Source organism: Centroberyx affinis, unplaced genomic scaffold (genome assembly GCF_046629955.1).
Source record: "Centroberyx affinis isolate AG114_WGS23_722 - 3 ecotype Tasmania unplaced genomic scaffold, CSIRO-AGI_Caff_v1 ptg004386l_1, whole genome shotgun sequence".
NCBI classification, from domain to species: Eukaryota; Metazoa; Chordata; class Actinopteri; order Beryciformes; family Berycidae; genus Centroberyx; species Centroberyx affinis.
The window spans coordinates 70,931-86,696 of NW_027282076.1; the positions used below are offsets into that span (position 1 = coordinate 70,931).

Below are 15,766 nucleotides of genomic sequence, written 5' to 3' on the forward strand. Positions count from 1 at the left end.
AACTACTGAAGCAGTCGCATGCATGTGATGGCACAACAACTGCTTTGGAAATCTTGCGGTTCAGGACTCCTACTTCCTTACCAAAGGGTAAGGCAAACACCGACATCTTTCTAGTCTGGAATAGTATGCGCTTGCTGAGCCTGATTTCTGCAACAGTGTACTAACCCACATACAGTAATATTATTAATTCATTATAATTCATCTCTATTCGAAACCTGCCTTTTAGAATCATCAAGTAAACATTACATTTCTTGGCACTGACACTGGAATAAACAGCCTGACTTTTAACTCGACAGTGAAACAGTTACTAAATGCAAACAAGCCATGACACTACAAATAACACTTTGCTAACTGTAGGTCTCTAATTAACATTATGGTCACAGAGGACATACATGTTATGGTCACAAAGCACAAAACCAACTGATGCACCATGACTATAGTTAAGTGACACTTGTTTGCTACTCCAGTCGTGGTGAGGGTTGGTTCTTAGAAAAAGCGTGTATTACATAGGCACACACAATTCAGCTCTTTCCCTGTATATGTCAGATCTATCTTAAAAGTTTCCATGAATGTATACACTCCCATATGGCTCATTAAGGTCAATTCCAGCATGGGAAAAGCCAGTGGTTGCACACTGGTGGCATTAATTAACCCAGTCTGCGCTGAGTTTGAGTAGTTTGAGTAGAGACTGAGTAGTCTGAGTTTACAGCTGCAGATATATGTTAAGAAGAATTCCAGGCACAAAGTAACATTCTGCAACAGTAGGCAGCATGTGCAGTACTTCATTTCCTTGGGTGATTTCTGTGTTGATGACTTGGCCTTAGCTTCTTCAAGTGTGATGGTGGTGCAAAATTCTGGTTAAAAAGGATGCTTCATTTTTCACTATCCTGCCAGGTTCAATGAGTCATGCTTCAATTTGACTTTTCACTAAAGAAATGAACATTCATGCTCTGATCGTATTCATTTGTAATAAAAAGTATAACCTCAGCAACAACATCAGACAAACATGCTGTCACATTACATGTTACATTTGCAATTGGCTTATATTTCCCTTGGGCATCAATGTTATTATACAAGAGGAACGATATTTATTCCTTTTGTATTTACCATTTGTAAGTACTTTTTTTTTTTTTTCAAAATTTCAGATCAGTTAATGCACAGTGTTGACAAAATTTCCCCAACTTTACTCAGCATGTATCTTCCCGTTGTCCATCTCTTTTTATCCATACATCTGGCAAGTCCGGCTTACTGTTGGGTAAAATGACCACCTCCTCACTCTGGCTGGTGCGGCCCTTGCCACACCCCGATGTCTCGTAAACAGTTTCCTTCAGTGAGAGACGCAGAGTATCCCTTTTCCCGTTAAGGTGTCCCGGTTGTAACTGAACCTCCCCTTCTCCCTCATCTTGCTGCGTGTTGGAAGGTCCCGGTTCTATGTCGCTCAGGCAAGTTTCGTTGGAGTCCTCCAGACCCTCGCAGGAGCTCTGGGATTGGGAGGAGAGGAGCCGTTTGTGGGAGTGATGATGGTGTTGGAGTGTCTCCTCTGTGGTGTGGCCCGCTTTGCAGAGTGACGGCTGATCAATAGTTTCCAGGGTCTGGCTAATTATGGTCTCTTCTATGCTGGAAGACGAGGAGAAGGACGCACTTCTCCAGTGCTTCACCCCACCAGACTGACCTCTGCACGTCTTACACAGCAGTCTGTCCTTCGCCAGGCCTTCTTGTGGTGAGGCTATAGGCCGCAGGGTGTTCTCTTTGTAAGGAGAGGAAGTCTGGAGGGCCGGAGGCGGGTGACAGACTTTATGTTGATGACTGCACATCTCCTCACTGTCCCCGTCTGTGCTATTCCTCTCCACATCTCTCCCACAGTACTCAATCTCGTCAGAGAGCACGGAGGGTCGGTTGGACAGCTTGCTGGTGCAGGTGCTGTTCTCGAAGCTGTCACTCAGTCGGTAGGCCAACGGCTGCAGCTCGTACTGCTCCGGCCCCCGCCCCCCACCCACTCCTCCTGCTCCAGTCTGTTTCTGTCTCTGCTGCCGCTGGTGGTGGTTGGGGTACAGATACCCACCTGCATCTTTGTCATAACTCCTCCTGACTCTAGATCTGCCAAAGGCCCCGTTAGCAGCCGAGGCTGATGAGGAACCGGGTTCTGCTGCCGAGCAAGAGGACAGCATGCCATCAGTGACCTGGTCTGACAAACACGGCAACGTGATCTTCCCACAGTTTTTCTTAGGTCCAAAGAAGCAGCACAGCGACTGGAAAAAGAAGGTTGCAAATCCACATGCTACACATTTCACCAGAAAGAGGAAAATCCCCAATTTTCTGAACAGCAAGGCTGTGGCAGGCAGCATGATGATCCCAATGCAGAAAAACGCACCAGAGCCTATTGCTACAGGACATCCCATCCTTTTTGTTGAGTGTGCTACTCTCCCAATTCTATCTGAATGAGGAGCTGAGCTGTAGGATATGCAATAGTTAGCAATAAAGTCAACAGAGAGCCCTGCTGCTGCTGATATGAGCAGAGCCTCAATGCCACTCAGCTGCCATTCCAGAAGAACCAGGAGGCCGACAGTGACAAACACGCTGCCTCCTACAGCCAAAGTCCCATATATGCTCAGTGGAATATTCCAGGTGGTTAAGAGAAGTGAAGCGAATGCGAGAGCTACTGAGAAGCCAGCTACTACTAGAGTCTCTGAGCTTAAAGATTGTTGCAGATCAAAAAGAGACAACTGGCTGACAAACCAGCCTTTCTCCAGCCCATGTGGTGCTTCTGACATCTCTCTGTTAAACCACGTCAAGATTTCTTTGTAGAAAAGACTGGTTCTGCTGAAGTTGAAGCTGTAGAGGTATGTGGTTTTGAATGCCAACACGAGGGCAGCTATTCTGCCATCTGGCTGGAAGTACAGACCTCTGCTGTGGGCCAGATGGCCCTCGGCATACTTCTCCGCCAGCATCATACTGAGGCAGCGCTCAAACACGCTGGGTGGGTAGGGGAAGGGGATATCATTACAGCAAAAGTGTAGGGCGTCCTCAGTCTCTGAGCAACGTCTGACAGACACCCAGTGTATCAGCTGCTCCACAAGGCAGATGTTGTTTGTTATCGGATCTTTATCCTCTGATGATGGAGGGGAATAAAAGCTTTGGTTCTGAACCCTTCCGCATAAATCCCTCAACCAAATTTGAGCATCTGGCCGGCTCATGTTAAAGTCTGGGTCGAGAACCAAAGAGCCATTGCTTCTTGGGTTAAAGTGATCCCCGTTATCGGTGGGTTGGACCCCCCACACGAGCATTAATGTGACCGGCTTATCCTCCCCGTCCCTCTGTCTCTCAAACATGAACATGTGACGGTACTCGGCGTCGTATCTCTCAAACGGGTGGCTGGAGCGGAACAGCTGAGTGGCCCCGCTGTCTAAGGTCGGCAGCTTCATACCAGGGTCGATGCAAGATATGTACGTGCCTCCAGCAGCGAGCACCGCAAACCAGCACACCCAGATGTATCTAAACTTAACCACCCCACAAGGCAGGATTTTCAGGAATAATAAATTGGAGGTGTCGCTCAGCCCTCGTTTTAATCCTCTCAATTTTTGCCCAATAGTGAATAGGCACCGCTTCCGTGAGCTTGTATCCCAGAAACCACCAGGGTTTTTGGTGCAGCAGGGCTTCCATCCCTGGGCTGCTACAGAGGCAGAGGACGCTTCTGTGTAGCGCTCGCGAAGAATGAACGAGCATGGCAGCCACACTAACGCCAAGATGGAACTGATAAAAGAGGCAGTTCCCAGGTAAACGGAAAAACACCTGATTGCGGTGATGCTGCTTAGATAACCAGAGAAAAACGCTGCGCTGGAGGTCAACCCCGAAGCTAAAATCAAATACCCGACTTCCTGCATAGCTCTGTTTACTCTCTTCTCCAGGGAAGCTGAGGGATTCTGAGATAGCTGGAGATTCCAGAAATCAACAAAGGTGAACACCTGATTGGAGCAGCTGCCCAGGAGAATAAGAGCCGCTGATAGGTTGAGCAAAGGGAAGAACGTGAGGCGAAATGCTACTTTGTAGAAGAAATAGGAAGTGAGGAGGGAGCCTGTGATTGCTATCACAGACAATGCTGCTATGAAGAGAGACTGGAGATATAGAGCCATAGTGAAGAGAAGAGACACAACGGCTAGAACCGGGTATACTGAATCTCTTGCCAGGTAATACTTAAACAACGTCTGCTTGATGCCAAGGTCCATGCCAGTGATAGTCGTGTTGTTATACGTCAGATCCCGGCCTTCAAGGCTGTTCATGTATATCTCCATCATGTGATCCCCTTTGTCCACAGGTAAGAACAGGAGGCTGTACTTCAGTGAAGGGACTTGGTATTCGACAGTCTGCGGGCCAAGGAAGTCCTTATCAACCAGGAAGTGTAGGATTTGGAAAACCACGCGGGATTGCTTGCAGAGGGACGGTACCAAGGAACAGCTGCCATGTTTTGGTCTCGCGACACAGGCCTCCACTAGATGTCCTTCATGATAGTATGGGGCACAGTACCGGAGCAGGCTCAGAGACTCAGAAACCTGGTGTAAAAGAAAGAAAATTGAATGACATCAAAGGTATTGAAAAGCTGTTATACATCATCAATCTGTGATGTTCAGTGCATTCCAGGAGTTATTTTGTGATGACCTAACCTTTTTGTACCCACTTTCCTTCAACCTGCCTCATCTAGCCTACTTCTACTTCAGTTCCTACATTTCCCTGAATGCGTTTCACCAACCCCAAGAGAACTTGCCTGGACTTGTTCCATTCAGCTGTGAATTTTAGTGTAGGTGGAGAGACCAATGGTGATAGTGATAGTAACAGCAAGAGAGCGAGTCTTCTGAGTCAAGAAAAAGTGAGAACATGTGCTGTGGCTGCATTGCATTATGTTCTATTGAGGCTACTGTTGGTGGAGAAATTAGTGTCTCTGCCTCTTCTGTGATGGATTTCTCCCTGTATGATTGTTGAATGCCGGTGCAAAATGGCGAGTCTATAACTCAGCATGATCTTTGATTCTGAGGGGCTGACAACAAAACCTGACATTTACCATTGATGCTTTAGATAGCTGAAAAAATTTTCTCATATCAAACTCCATTGTAGCTGGAAATATCTCGATGGGAATAATAAAAATACAGCACCAAACAACAAAATGGTCCCAGAAATGCAGGGTAACAGTGTCAAAGTGTTTTAGGGTGGATTTTCCTTTAACAACATGTACCTTGGACCTATTTACAGACAGTACAAGGTAGTCTACAACATTCTAGCACTTAGAAAAGAGGTGTACTGGTAATTAGAATCTATTTTGTATGGTAATTTTCAAAATGGAGAGGGTATTCAAAAGAATGCTACCTGGTGTGAGGTGAGGCTGAGGCAGCAAGATGCATTAGTGAGGACAGCCAAGTAGTTCCCCAGGGACCAGCTGGGACAGCAGCCGCCCCTGGCTGCCCTGTCTTCAGCCTCCACCCTCACATGCTGCTGGCACAGGTCCTGGAACTGGGCCTGGGAGCGAATCTGAATCAGACAAGGGAAAGTTTTTTTGAACGCATGCCCAGGTTTGAATTAAATTCACAAAATGGGAATTCGCTTTGGACAAAGTAATGTGGGTAAAGTGTCATTTTTCATTCCTGTAGAGGATTTAATTGTGGTATATGGTCAGGGTACAGAGGAAGGGTGAGGTGAGGAAGAAGGATGGTGAGATGGAAGATGATGATTAAAGAGGAGGAGAGAGGCAGAAGGCAGAGGACAAAGGTGAGATGGAGGAATGGGAGGATCAGGACGCACCCTGGCTTGCTCCATCTCACACATGGAGTAGATGGCCTTCAGGCTCCAGAGACTGGCTGAGTTCCCTGAACGAAACACCAGCTGGGCTAAACGCTCGCCTGCATGGAGAGAGACACAGATGGATCCAGCATGACAAGGCAGCCAGCACTGAATCATCAGTTTGTTGGGATGGTCAAAATGTTCAGTGTAGCTAGTTCAGCTGTTGTCAAGAGTTTAATTTATTGGGGGTACAAATCTAATCAAACTATAAACAACATATTTCTTTATTGTTAAATCCGTCTTTCTTTATACCTCTGTGCTGAATATAAATTGCACTTGTTAAATAAAATGTTACCTTCTAGGCTTGGGATTGATAAAAAAATTCTTTTAGGGCGTTTTGTAAGTTTGATAAGGCGAACAGAATCATAGTCTTTGATCTACCAGCAAATCTCTTTGACTGTTTCAATGTTCAAGATCAAAGACAAAAATCTGGAACTTGCCTGAGGAAATGCATTTATCAAACTCTATGTTTTCTTTGAAGTCACAACTGAAAACACATTTTTTTTTATAAACTTTTAAACATTTAAAATAACTTCTTACTGCTTAACTTCGTTATCAGATGTGCTACACAAATGATTAGGATTATGAATAGTATTGTTGTTTTTATTGTAATGGTATTGATATTTTTATTCTTATTATTATTAAAGGAGCAGCAGTTTGAAGGATTTATCGATTCATTGATTTAATGGTGTATTGACAGAGATGAAGTGATCGGGCCGGCTGACCCACCTGGAGCGTCACAGAGGAAAGTGTCAGGAGAAGAGTCTCTGTCCAGCATCCTCCTGCTGCGACGTCTGGGGGTGTCCAGGCTGCTGCCGGCATCTCCACTGATACCACACACACACACACACACACACACACACACACACCACACACACACACACACACACAGACTTTTTCAGCTTTAATGAAGACACAATACTTTGTTCCACAGACAGACAAGGAAATTGCTGAATCAGCATCAATTTTAAATCACTTCTTAAAAAGCACTTTTATAGACTTGCTTTTATGCAATTGTCTTTGATGTTGTTTTCTTATATTTGTTTCATCTGATTTTATTTTACATATCTACTTATTCTTCTTTTAATGTGTTTTCTCATGCTTGTGCTTCTTATTTATATCTCCACATTATGTATTTTACCATTCTTGTTTTTTATTCCTTTGTAAACTCTGCTTTTAGACTATTGCCATAAAAATAAATAATAATATTATCATGAAATAGCTTCTTAACTTACTCTCAACAGATGAACTCCAGTAACAATCCTGTGTCTTCTCAATTTTCTAACCCCGCTCCCATGCACCCACATACACACACAGGCACACCATCACACACACACATATACAGTGCAACCACTACTGCCGCATCAATAGCAACTTTGTGTGCAGCTCATATCCATTTCTAAGGCTTCTGTGCAGCGGTCTGATGCAGCCCCACTGTGCAGGAGGCCTGCATGTTACTGAACCTCCCACTGACCTTTCTCTGAGCTGCTGTGGTAGAGGAGACAGAGTTTTCCCTGGGCCTGTGTTCTCCTGCAGCTTGGTCAGACTGGACTGGCGGACTCCGATATAAGTTCCCCGCGGCTCGAAACCCTGGAAAAAGAGCACACACACACACACACACACACACACATACACACACAGATACACATGAACATCAAAGCCAATGACACAGTGTGGACACCAGCGCCCGTCAACGCACAGGAACAGCTTGCTGAATTAATTTGCATGAAGAGCACACCATGATGTTGTGAGAACAGAACCAGTTCAAGCCACTTTCCATGAATGAGCAGGTTTTTGTGTCAGTGTGTGTTCATGCTATCTTACAAGGGAGGGGTAGGGTCAGATATGCTATGAAGAGAAACGGCATAAGACACTACACTTTAAAAGTAGAATTCATCTTAGGCCAAATCATTTTTCAGTCATCTGTAAATTTAGTTTTTCTTTAAGTAATTATTAGACGTTCTTTGTTATGATTTACATGATGCATCATCAGAATAATGTCTTCATCAGGGTTTATCCTGTAAGCATGCATTACAAAGGTGATATTTTTAATTAAGATGACGGCAAGTGTGATCTAAGTCAGTGCAGTTCATTAGATCTGAGATGAGGCTGAAATAAATGGATGTGGCTCAGTTCATGTCATTAGGGAGTCATTAGGGAATTAGTAATTAATGCTAAGCCTAAGGTGCTGAGGTGGTTTTGTGTTGTAGTTTTGACAAGAAGTTGACAGTAGAGTTTCATGTGCTGCACCGAGGGAGACCTCCATGATCAAGGACTCACTGTATGTGTGTGTGTGTGTGTGTGTGTGTGTGTGTGGACTCACCAGGAGTGGGTCAGAGAAGTCTGGAAGCGGCCCAATGAACAGGCCGGCTAGTGAACATCCCAGGAGGACGACAGCGCAGCCCACCAGCACGGCCAGCGGGTAGTCCACAATCACCTGGGAATAGCTGCCAAACAGACACCACCGAAGAAGAGGCCGTCAGAGGCACCGAGTAAACATTAATCGTGACCACCAAAGAACAAGTGGTGTGTGCAACACTTTTCTAAGTGGGCTTTTAAAGTGAAAATGGATTTCTGTCATTGTGAGAAGCTGGTCTGCACTAAAACCAATTCAAATGCATGGAAAAGACATTATTTATTTAGATGTTAGTTTGTTAACTCAATACTGACTTTCTAGGGATCCAGTAGAGTCCTCCATCCCTAAAACAGAACAGAAATATGTTCAAATATAAATAATGACTCCTCACAAGAATTTGAAAAGGACTGACTGACGGACAGAAAAGCGGACAGTGATACACACCTGACTGTCACCACATGCCGCTGCGTCGGCTTGTGCGCCCCGCCCTCGTGTGACCCGTGCAGCCAGTGACACCTCACCGCGCCGCGGCAGGACGCCTGGTGGGTAGAGCTGCAGCTATGTCCCACCTTCACCACCACTCCTCCGGCGGAGCAGTCGGCGTGAGGACCCGCCGCCGTTGAGTGACAGTCACGGCAGGTGTTGGGTTTAATTGGCTGGTGATGGCCGCAGCAGTGGAGGGCCACAGATCGGGGACCCTGGGGGACCTGAGAGAGAAGAGCGGGGAGAGGTAGAAAAAAATAGAATAGAGGGTTAATATTAGATCCTGTCATGTGGAATATACAGAAGTTATACAGAAGATAGATGTTTCTTATTCAAGCCAATGCATTTTGATTAGCTGAATGCAGAGTTATTCTGGGTGACAGTCTCTATTTTTGCTGCTGCCTCCCTTGTGGTTTATATGTATTTTTGACCGTTCTCGAGGCATTCTGACTGGGTTTTAATGGATCCCAGTAAGGTGCCATCTACTCTAAACAGCATAGAGTACAGTCTGTGCTCAGGCGTACTTGGTGGTAGAGCTGGCAGGAAGACGAGGGTCTGCCGAGGCTGCTGCAGCTGTCACACAGCTCCCCTTCAGACTGGATGACTGTCATCTGGGCCTCGGCAGCGCACACGCTGTCAGGAGGGCACAGAGAAACCGCCGGGATCTCACTGAGGGGGAAGGAGGAGAGAGGAGGGGGTGAGAGGGTGAGGAGAGGGGGAGAAGCGAGGCAGGGAACAGAGACACAGAGAAAATGAGATAACGGGGGAGGAGAAATAAGTGGCAGGTAGGTAGGAGAAGACAGGAGGAGGCGACAAAGTTCTGTCAAACTGAGGGTGCAAAATGTAACGTGTGTGAAACAATGCAAAGATGCAGAAGGTAATGGTTGTAAAACTAGGACAAAAACCTGACTATTCCGCTAGACATTGCGTGACATCTCAGTTTCTTGGCGATATTCGTGGCTTGGATGTATGATCTCATACTCCGCGGAGAATTGAGCCGGCCAGCAGAACTAATGAGGTAAGGAATGGATTTCTGGGTAACACACTGGCTACTGGAGACTGGAAGGGCCAATTAAAAAAGAAATGGGGGAGGGGGGGCAGAGAAAGAGAGAGAGACTATTTTCACTTCACCCCACTATGTGAGAGGCGGGCGGCTGTACAGGAGAGATACCATGAAAGATGACTCATGGGTAATGGCAGGAGTCAGGAGAGCTGTGGAGTGATGGGTGAAATGATATATGCTTCTCCAGCATGAGGTTTTTAATGGATATCCATCTTATTGCTGCAGCCTGTGTTGCTCACTTTTTGTCACTTGGTTAAGAAAGTGTGTAATCTATTCTATTCTGTTCTATTCTGTTCTGTTCTGTTCTGTTCTGTTATAAAATACATTAAATTCATGTCCTGTAAAATTCACCGATGGTAAAAACTGTAGTAAATTTGAAGTGTTGATCTTTTTGTGTTTTGAAAGTGAAAATAAACTTCCAATGGGTTAAGATCATTTTACTTTTTTCAATACCATTCCACTTGTTTCAAGAATTTTCTGTTGAAACTAGTGAAATTACCTCCTTGACTCTAATTAAAGAGGCCAAACTACACTAGCATCAACATTATAGCAGTTGTATCTCAGCTAAGTGGCCATAAGGTCTGCGGTGTACAACATGCTGGTTTTTCCACAGCAGAGTGGATGCAACCACACATCCTGTCTTGTCGCTATGGTGACAGAGAAAGTAAACAGAGGCTAAATGACCTCACACAGTTTTATTTGCACCCCATAATAAGGGGCATGGGCAGATGAGTAGTCTGTTGATTTGGCGGTGCACAGTAGCACAAGGATTAAGGATTCATTCTGATGCTCACTGAGGAACTCAACCCTCTGTGTTTTCCTTCATAATACAATAAAACTGTACTTTGGTGTAAATAAAAAATAGCCTACAGTACTCACCAGCTCTGGGTCACATATTTGTAAATGTTTGTCATTGCCTGTTTTAGCCTCCTACATGAATGTATTTGAAAGTTAATTCTGTATACTTTTCTGGGATTTATGTGACACTATCCGTTGTGGGATTTATGTGACACTAACCGTTGTAGCCTGATAAAAACCTCCACCAGGTACTGCATGCAGGTTAAAACGAACACTGAATTATTTGCAAATGCTATCTGACCCACGCCTGGCAGCCTCCTCACCGCAGGGCGCAGGATAAAAGTATTTAAGCCTATTACGTCTCTTTGATGGCTTTTACCAGAGCTGGCAGACGCAGACACACACATGCAGGAGGAGAGCAATTTGTGGAACTTATTAATATTTCAGTGGGTGAATACAAAAATACATCCAGGAAGGTGTCGCTGAGCCGCTGCACACAACCTGGAGAATAAGAAATGGCTCATCTCACAAGTTAAAAAGGACGCAGACTTCTCACTCACTATGGCCTCACACATCCGAGTTAAGAGGGACCACATTAAAACATCCAAGGTAAAACAAAAACATTGCACTCTTGTTTTATTTTGCACATGCTCATAAGTTGTTCACCGTAAATAGTTCTATTTAATTTTTCAGAAGTTTGCACTTTGCACTTTTGTTCCCATTTGTTGTGACTGACTGTGGCCAAAAATGAGTTTGACTTGTGGAGTGAATCTCATGGGTCTGCTGAGAACTGATCTGAAGATGTAGACTTCAGTACCAGAGCTGCTGGAGCTGCCGCCATGGGCCCGTCTTAATGCCGCTGCCTTAGGATAGCCTCAAGGCATGCAGAGGACTCCAGCAAGGAGAATCATTATGCATTTCTGAGGCAAAAGACTTTGAGCTCCCTCTCCTCTCCTCTCCTCTCTGTCTGTCTCTCTCTTTCAGTGTCTGTCTTACTCTCTTCCTCTGTCTCACTCTCTTTCACTGTCTCTCTGGATTCCACTCCTGTCCCTTTCCCCTTAGCTCCTCAACCCAAACTCTAAATCATACACACACACACACACGCACACACTTCCAACCCCTCAACCATTTGATTTCACATGCAGTGGGGAATAGAGTGAGTGACAGCTCGACGGCGTTGACCCAAACTGCCTGACAGCCCAGAGCAGGAGGTTGGAGACACCAGCTGAACATCATTGTGTGTGTGTGTGTGTGTGTGTGTGTGTGTGTGTGTGTGTGTGTGTGTGTGTGTGTGTTCGTATTTCTGCCATTGCCTGAACAGTGGTGCTTACTGCACATATGTCAAAGGCAAGTTGAGAGTACAAGAGATAATTTAATTGAATGCAGTGGTTTGTGTTAACGTTTTTCCTCAGATACTGATATTTGATTTCATATAATAATAATATTGGGAATTACACAATATCTGACAATGTTGTGATTAACAACCATGAATTCTTTGTGGAGGAAAAAGTAAGTTGTCAACAGAGCAGGAGCATCTCACCAGCAATAGAAAGAGTGGTGAAGATGTGGTTTAATAATGTTGATCGAATGGCATTGAAATGACCATTTAGATCATGGCGTGGATAGATAATCATCCTAGAAATAATATCATGATTGATGTGTGTTCTGACTGATACATAATCCCATTGTCCACAGCATAAACACAGCTGGATCGAGGAATGCGCTGAACAGTTACAGCGACTGCACGAGGATAAAAACACATTCCCTTCAACTGATTATCATTCATATTTGTGAAGTAATCAAGTTATGCATTAATATATAGAGAAATCACTGGACAAGGAAAAGACCCACCTTTGAGAAGCCTCCTGTATTTCCCTTTCATCTGTAGGAGAATCATCCATTACAATCGCATCCGTGCTCTCTCCTATTATCGAGCAAGCATCCATCTCTCGATTTGGCTTTGAAAACAGACACGAAAAAAAATCTGACTTATCAATTTCCTGTGATTTCGGAATGGGTTTATAAAACAGCCCCCATCTGCCCAGACTCAGTCCACGAGGAATAGGGATATGGGCTTATTTCTGAGGCTGCTACTACAGATCCGCACCGGGCTGTTTGGGTTAATCTGCCCCGAGCTGCGCTGTGATTGGCGGAGGCCGCCGTGATGCTGAGGACGCTGCCTGGTCGCTGTCCAACCGGCCGCGGTGCTGGAGGAGAAGTGACGGATACAATGCATCAGTGCCTGATAATTGGGTCGGATGTGTCCTGACGCTACAGCTGCCGCTCATTGTACATCATGAAGGTCTGCAGACAGAGATGCTGTGGTAAATAAAAAGGTCGGTAAATTCTACCTGTGACCTCCAGCATCACGAGGCAAACAACTATCAATCATACAACTGGATGTACAAGACATTAGATACGCTATTTTCATGAATCACACTGGTGAGGTGAATCCGGGTAAAAGCCATTATCCCTGATTGATTTCCCTTATTAAATCTTTACCAATCACGAAGGCGCAGATGTAAGAGAAGCAGACGAGTTAAAGAAGAAGGTGCCGCGCTTACAAAATAGCCACATGTGAAATCCCACATGTAAATTCATTTTTTTATTCTTTTTTTTTTTGCCACATTCTGACATCACATGTGACAGTTTTTACATCAAATGTGAAAATTTCAATTCCATAGGTTAAAAGTGTTTTTCACATGTTTTCGTCTGCTCTTACATGCTCTAACAATATTTGTTTCACGTGTGAAAACTTAATTTCACATTCTAAGGGACTTTTCATAAGGTGAAAATGGCATATTCAGATGGGAAAAGGGAAATTTCACATGTTCACACATGGAAACCAATATGTGTCAAAAACCAATATGTGTCAAAAACAAACAACACACGTGCTTTGAATTCACATGTGGGTTTTCACATTGAATTTGAATGTGGCTTTTTGAGCGGATTGTGCAAAAGGGGCTGCAACTTATGGAAGATGTCCCTAATATTTTGTACATTCAGTGTTTTGAGCATTTATTTATGTTTTTCCCTCTTAAAAGACTCGATCTTCTAACTGTATAATATGAATTTACGATATGACGATTAATGTCAGCCAAAAAATGTAGATTAACTCTGTTCTGCAAAGGCTAAAGTTCAGGCATGCTCCACTACATACACACAGATTCGTTGATTTACAACAGAACTGAACTGAACTGAACTGAACTGAACTGAAGAATAGCCTACCTGCAGCATAGCACATGGGCTAAGAGCTACATGACGGCCAGTTCAAAAGAGAGCAAAACTACAGCAGATCTGACCTGTGAGACTCTCTGCTAATGAGGCGGCCGCTCGTCTGGCTCTGGTTATAAATATGAATCATGGCTCAGGGCCTTTGTCACTGAGGGGCCACGTTAAAAGAGCGAGAGAAATAAAAGATTTATTGGACGAAACGAAGATCAGAAATAGCAGAGGGAAGAACATTTATTAGAAAGTGCTGTAGAAGAGATAACGGTCCTATTTCATATTTTAGGAGGACGAGAGGCAACAGAGACTGTGGAGGATAATATCTTTGGGGTTTTTTTTACCCAGTATTGTAGCCTATACCTCACATCTATGAATGCATGAAGGAGTCACGGTCAAGACTGATTCATACAGGAGTGAGGTCGTTTGGTATTGATTAAGTGTCTCAGCTGACTGATAAATCTAGGATTAGATTTGTCTTCAGATTCACTGGATGAGAGAGAGAATCAGTCAGAACTGTAATCACCTTTGTTAAGGACATGGTGGTCAAGAGGGATCTGTGTGAAATGTTTTATCCTTTGTATGAAGTAGTATTCTCTATTTTGTACATCATATACACTATGTCGTTTTGATTGATAGTTGGCATAGAGTTTTGTGAACAGTCTTGCAAGCTGTGTTGCAGTTGACTGGTTAATGCCTTGTTGACTTCAGACATAGCTTACACAGTTTAGCTGCACACACACACACACACACACACACACACACACACACACACAAACAAAGACATGGAAATTATCCACACACTGACAGGCACGTACCAGACACACAGATAAACACACATAATGAGGGAGAGAAGCACAAGAGACACATAATTCTCTCTCTCTCTCTCTCTCTCTCTCTCTTCTCTCTCTCTGTGTGTGTGTGTGTGTGTGTGTGTGTGTGTGTGTGTGTGTGTGTGTGTGTGTGTGTGTGTGCGTGCGTGCGTGCGTGTGCGTGTGCGTCCCTGCGTGCGGTGGGCCTTCTGGCTGGCTCTGAGGTGACAGCCATGGTAATTTCCTGTGGCAGATCTCTCCCAGTGAGCGGTGATGCGAGGGGAAACGCTTTATTACAGCTTGAATGCAGCCTCGAGACCTTCGCAGCAAACACAGTCGGATAAATACAACAGATACAACAGGAAATCCATGGGGAGATACTGGGGAGAAAACGCCAGAATAGGTTCAGGGGTTTGGATGATGGTAACTAGATAATAAACCTCTGGGTTATACACACTGCCTCTGAATGAAATGATGCAGTGGGATCCAGTTGAGTGCCGCTGTGTGTTTGTGCGGCTGCCGTGGGCTCGCGCAAACCTGATATATTACCGTGATTTAATTGATAATGCTTCCAAATAAGCCATGAAATCAATCCATGTCTTGGATGTTTTACAAGGCTGTCAGTAGGCTACATGACTGGACACAAAGAGGTGTTCTGCTGCCACCTGTTGAACAGATTGTGATGGTGACAGATAGATCTCTCTCTCTCTCTCTCTCTCTCTCTCTCTCTCTCTCTCTCTCTCTCTCTCTCTCTCTCTCTCTCTCTCTCTCTCTCTCTCTCTCTCTCTCTCTCTCTCTCTCTCCAAAAAAAACCCACTTCACATAGGCTAAACCTAGATTATGTTTATGGCACATGCTTCAAAATATACAAAAATGTATTCTACATGTAGGTGACATTAATTCGAAATATATACTTGGAAATACATTTTATAATAGAAATACATTTTCCTCCTATGCGCCGTTATCAACATAGGCTACTGTATGTCTGCAAGTAGGTCTGTAGCCATTTTTTAGCTGACGCTTTTCTCCAGAACGACTTACACTACAATACACTATTTCGAATGATTTTTTTCTACACACGGACAAATACATTTTGCCACATCTTTTTGTAGATTTTAAAACATATCTCTAAACATATTCTGAAGTTAATGTGATTTTTCCCCCCACTATGAGTCCCTTTGTGTGTGTGTTGAATTGTGCGTG

The 15,766-nt window shown here is 44.3% G+C and overlaps 1 protein-coding gene and 1 long non-coding RNA gene across 2 annotated transcripts; one reads left to right on the plus strand and one right to left on the minus strand.

Moving 5' to 3' along the window:
* Positions 1–1,187: 1,187 nt before the first annotated feature.
* On the minus strand, positions 1,188–12,472 carry disp2 (dispatched RND transporter family member 2). Its single transcript, XM_071543856.1, has 10 exons — positions 12,378–12,472; positions 9,190–9,334; positions 8,627–8,889; positions 8,497–8,526; positions 8,150–8,273; positions 7,301–7,416; positions 6,556–6,653; positions 5,788–5,885; positions 5,356–5,517; positions 1,188–4,547 (listed from the first exon to the last, which is right to left on the minus strand). The coding sequence occupies exons 1-10, from the start codon at positions 12,470–12,472 to the stop codon at positions 1,188–1,190; spliced, it is 4,491 nt and encodes a 1,496-aa protein (XP_071399957.1).
* Positions 4,049–6,845, plus strand: LOC139664874 (uncharacterized). Its single transcript, XR_011696854.1, has 3 exons — positions 4,049–4,184; positions 4,313–4,583; positions 6,527–6,845. It is a non-coding gene; the product is annotated as an uncharacterized lncRNA (long non-coding RNA).
* Positions 12,473–15,766: the final 3,294 nt, after the last annotated feature.

Coding starts and splice junctions, on each gene's coding strand:
- disp2 (XM_071543856.1), bottom strand. CDS start 12,472: ATGGATGCTTGCTCGATAATAGGAGAGAGCACGGATGCGATTGTAATG. Junction 7,417..8,149: donor ACTTCTCTGACCCACTCCTG/GTGAGTCCACAC, acceptor CTCTTTTTCCAG/GGTTTCGAGCCGCGGGGAAC. Junction 4,548..5,355: donor TCAGCCTCACCTCACACCAG/GTAGCATTCTTT, acceptor CTTTTACACCAG/GTTTCTGAGTCTCTGAGCCT.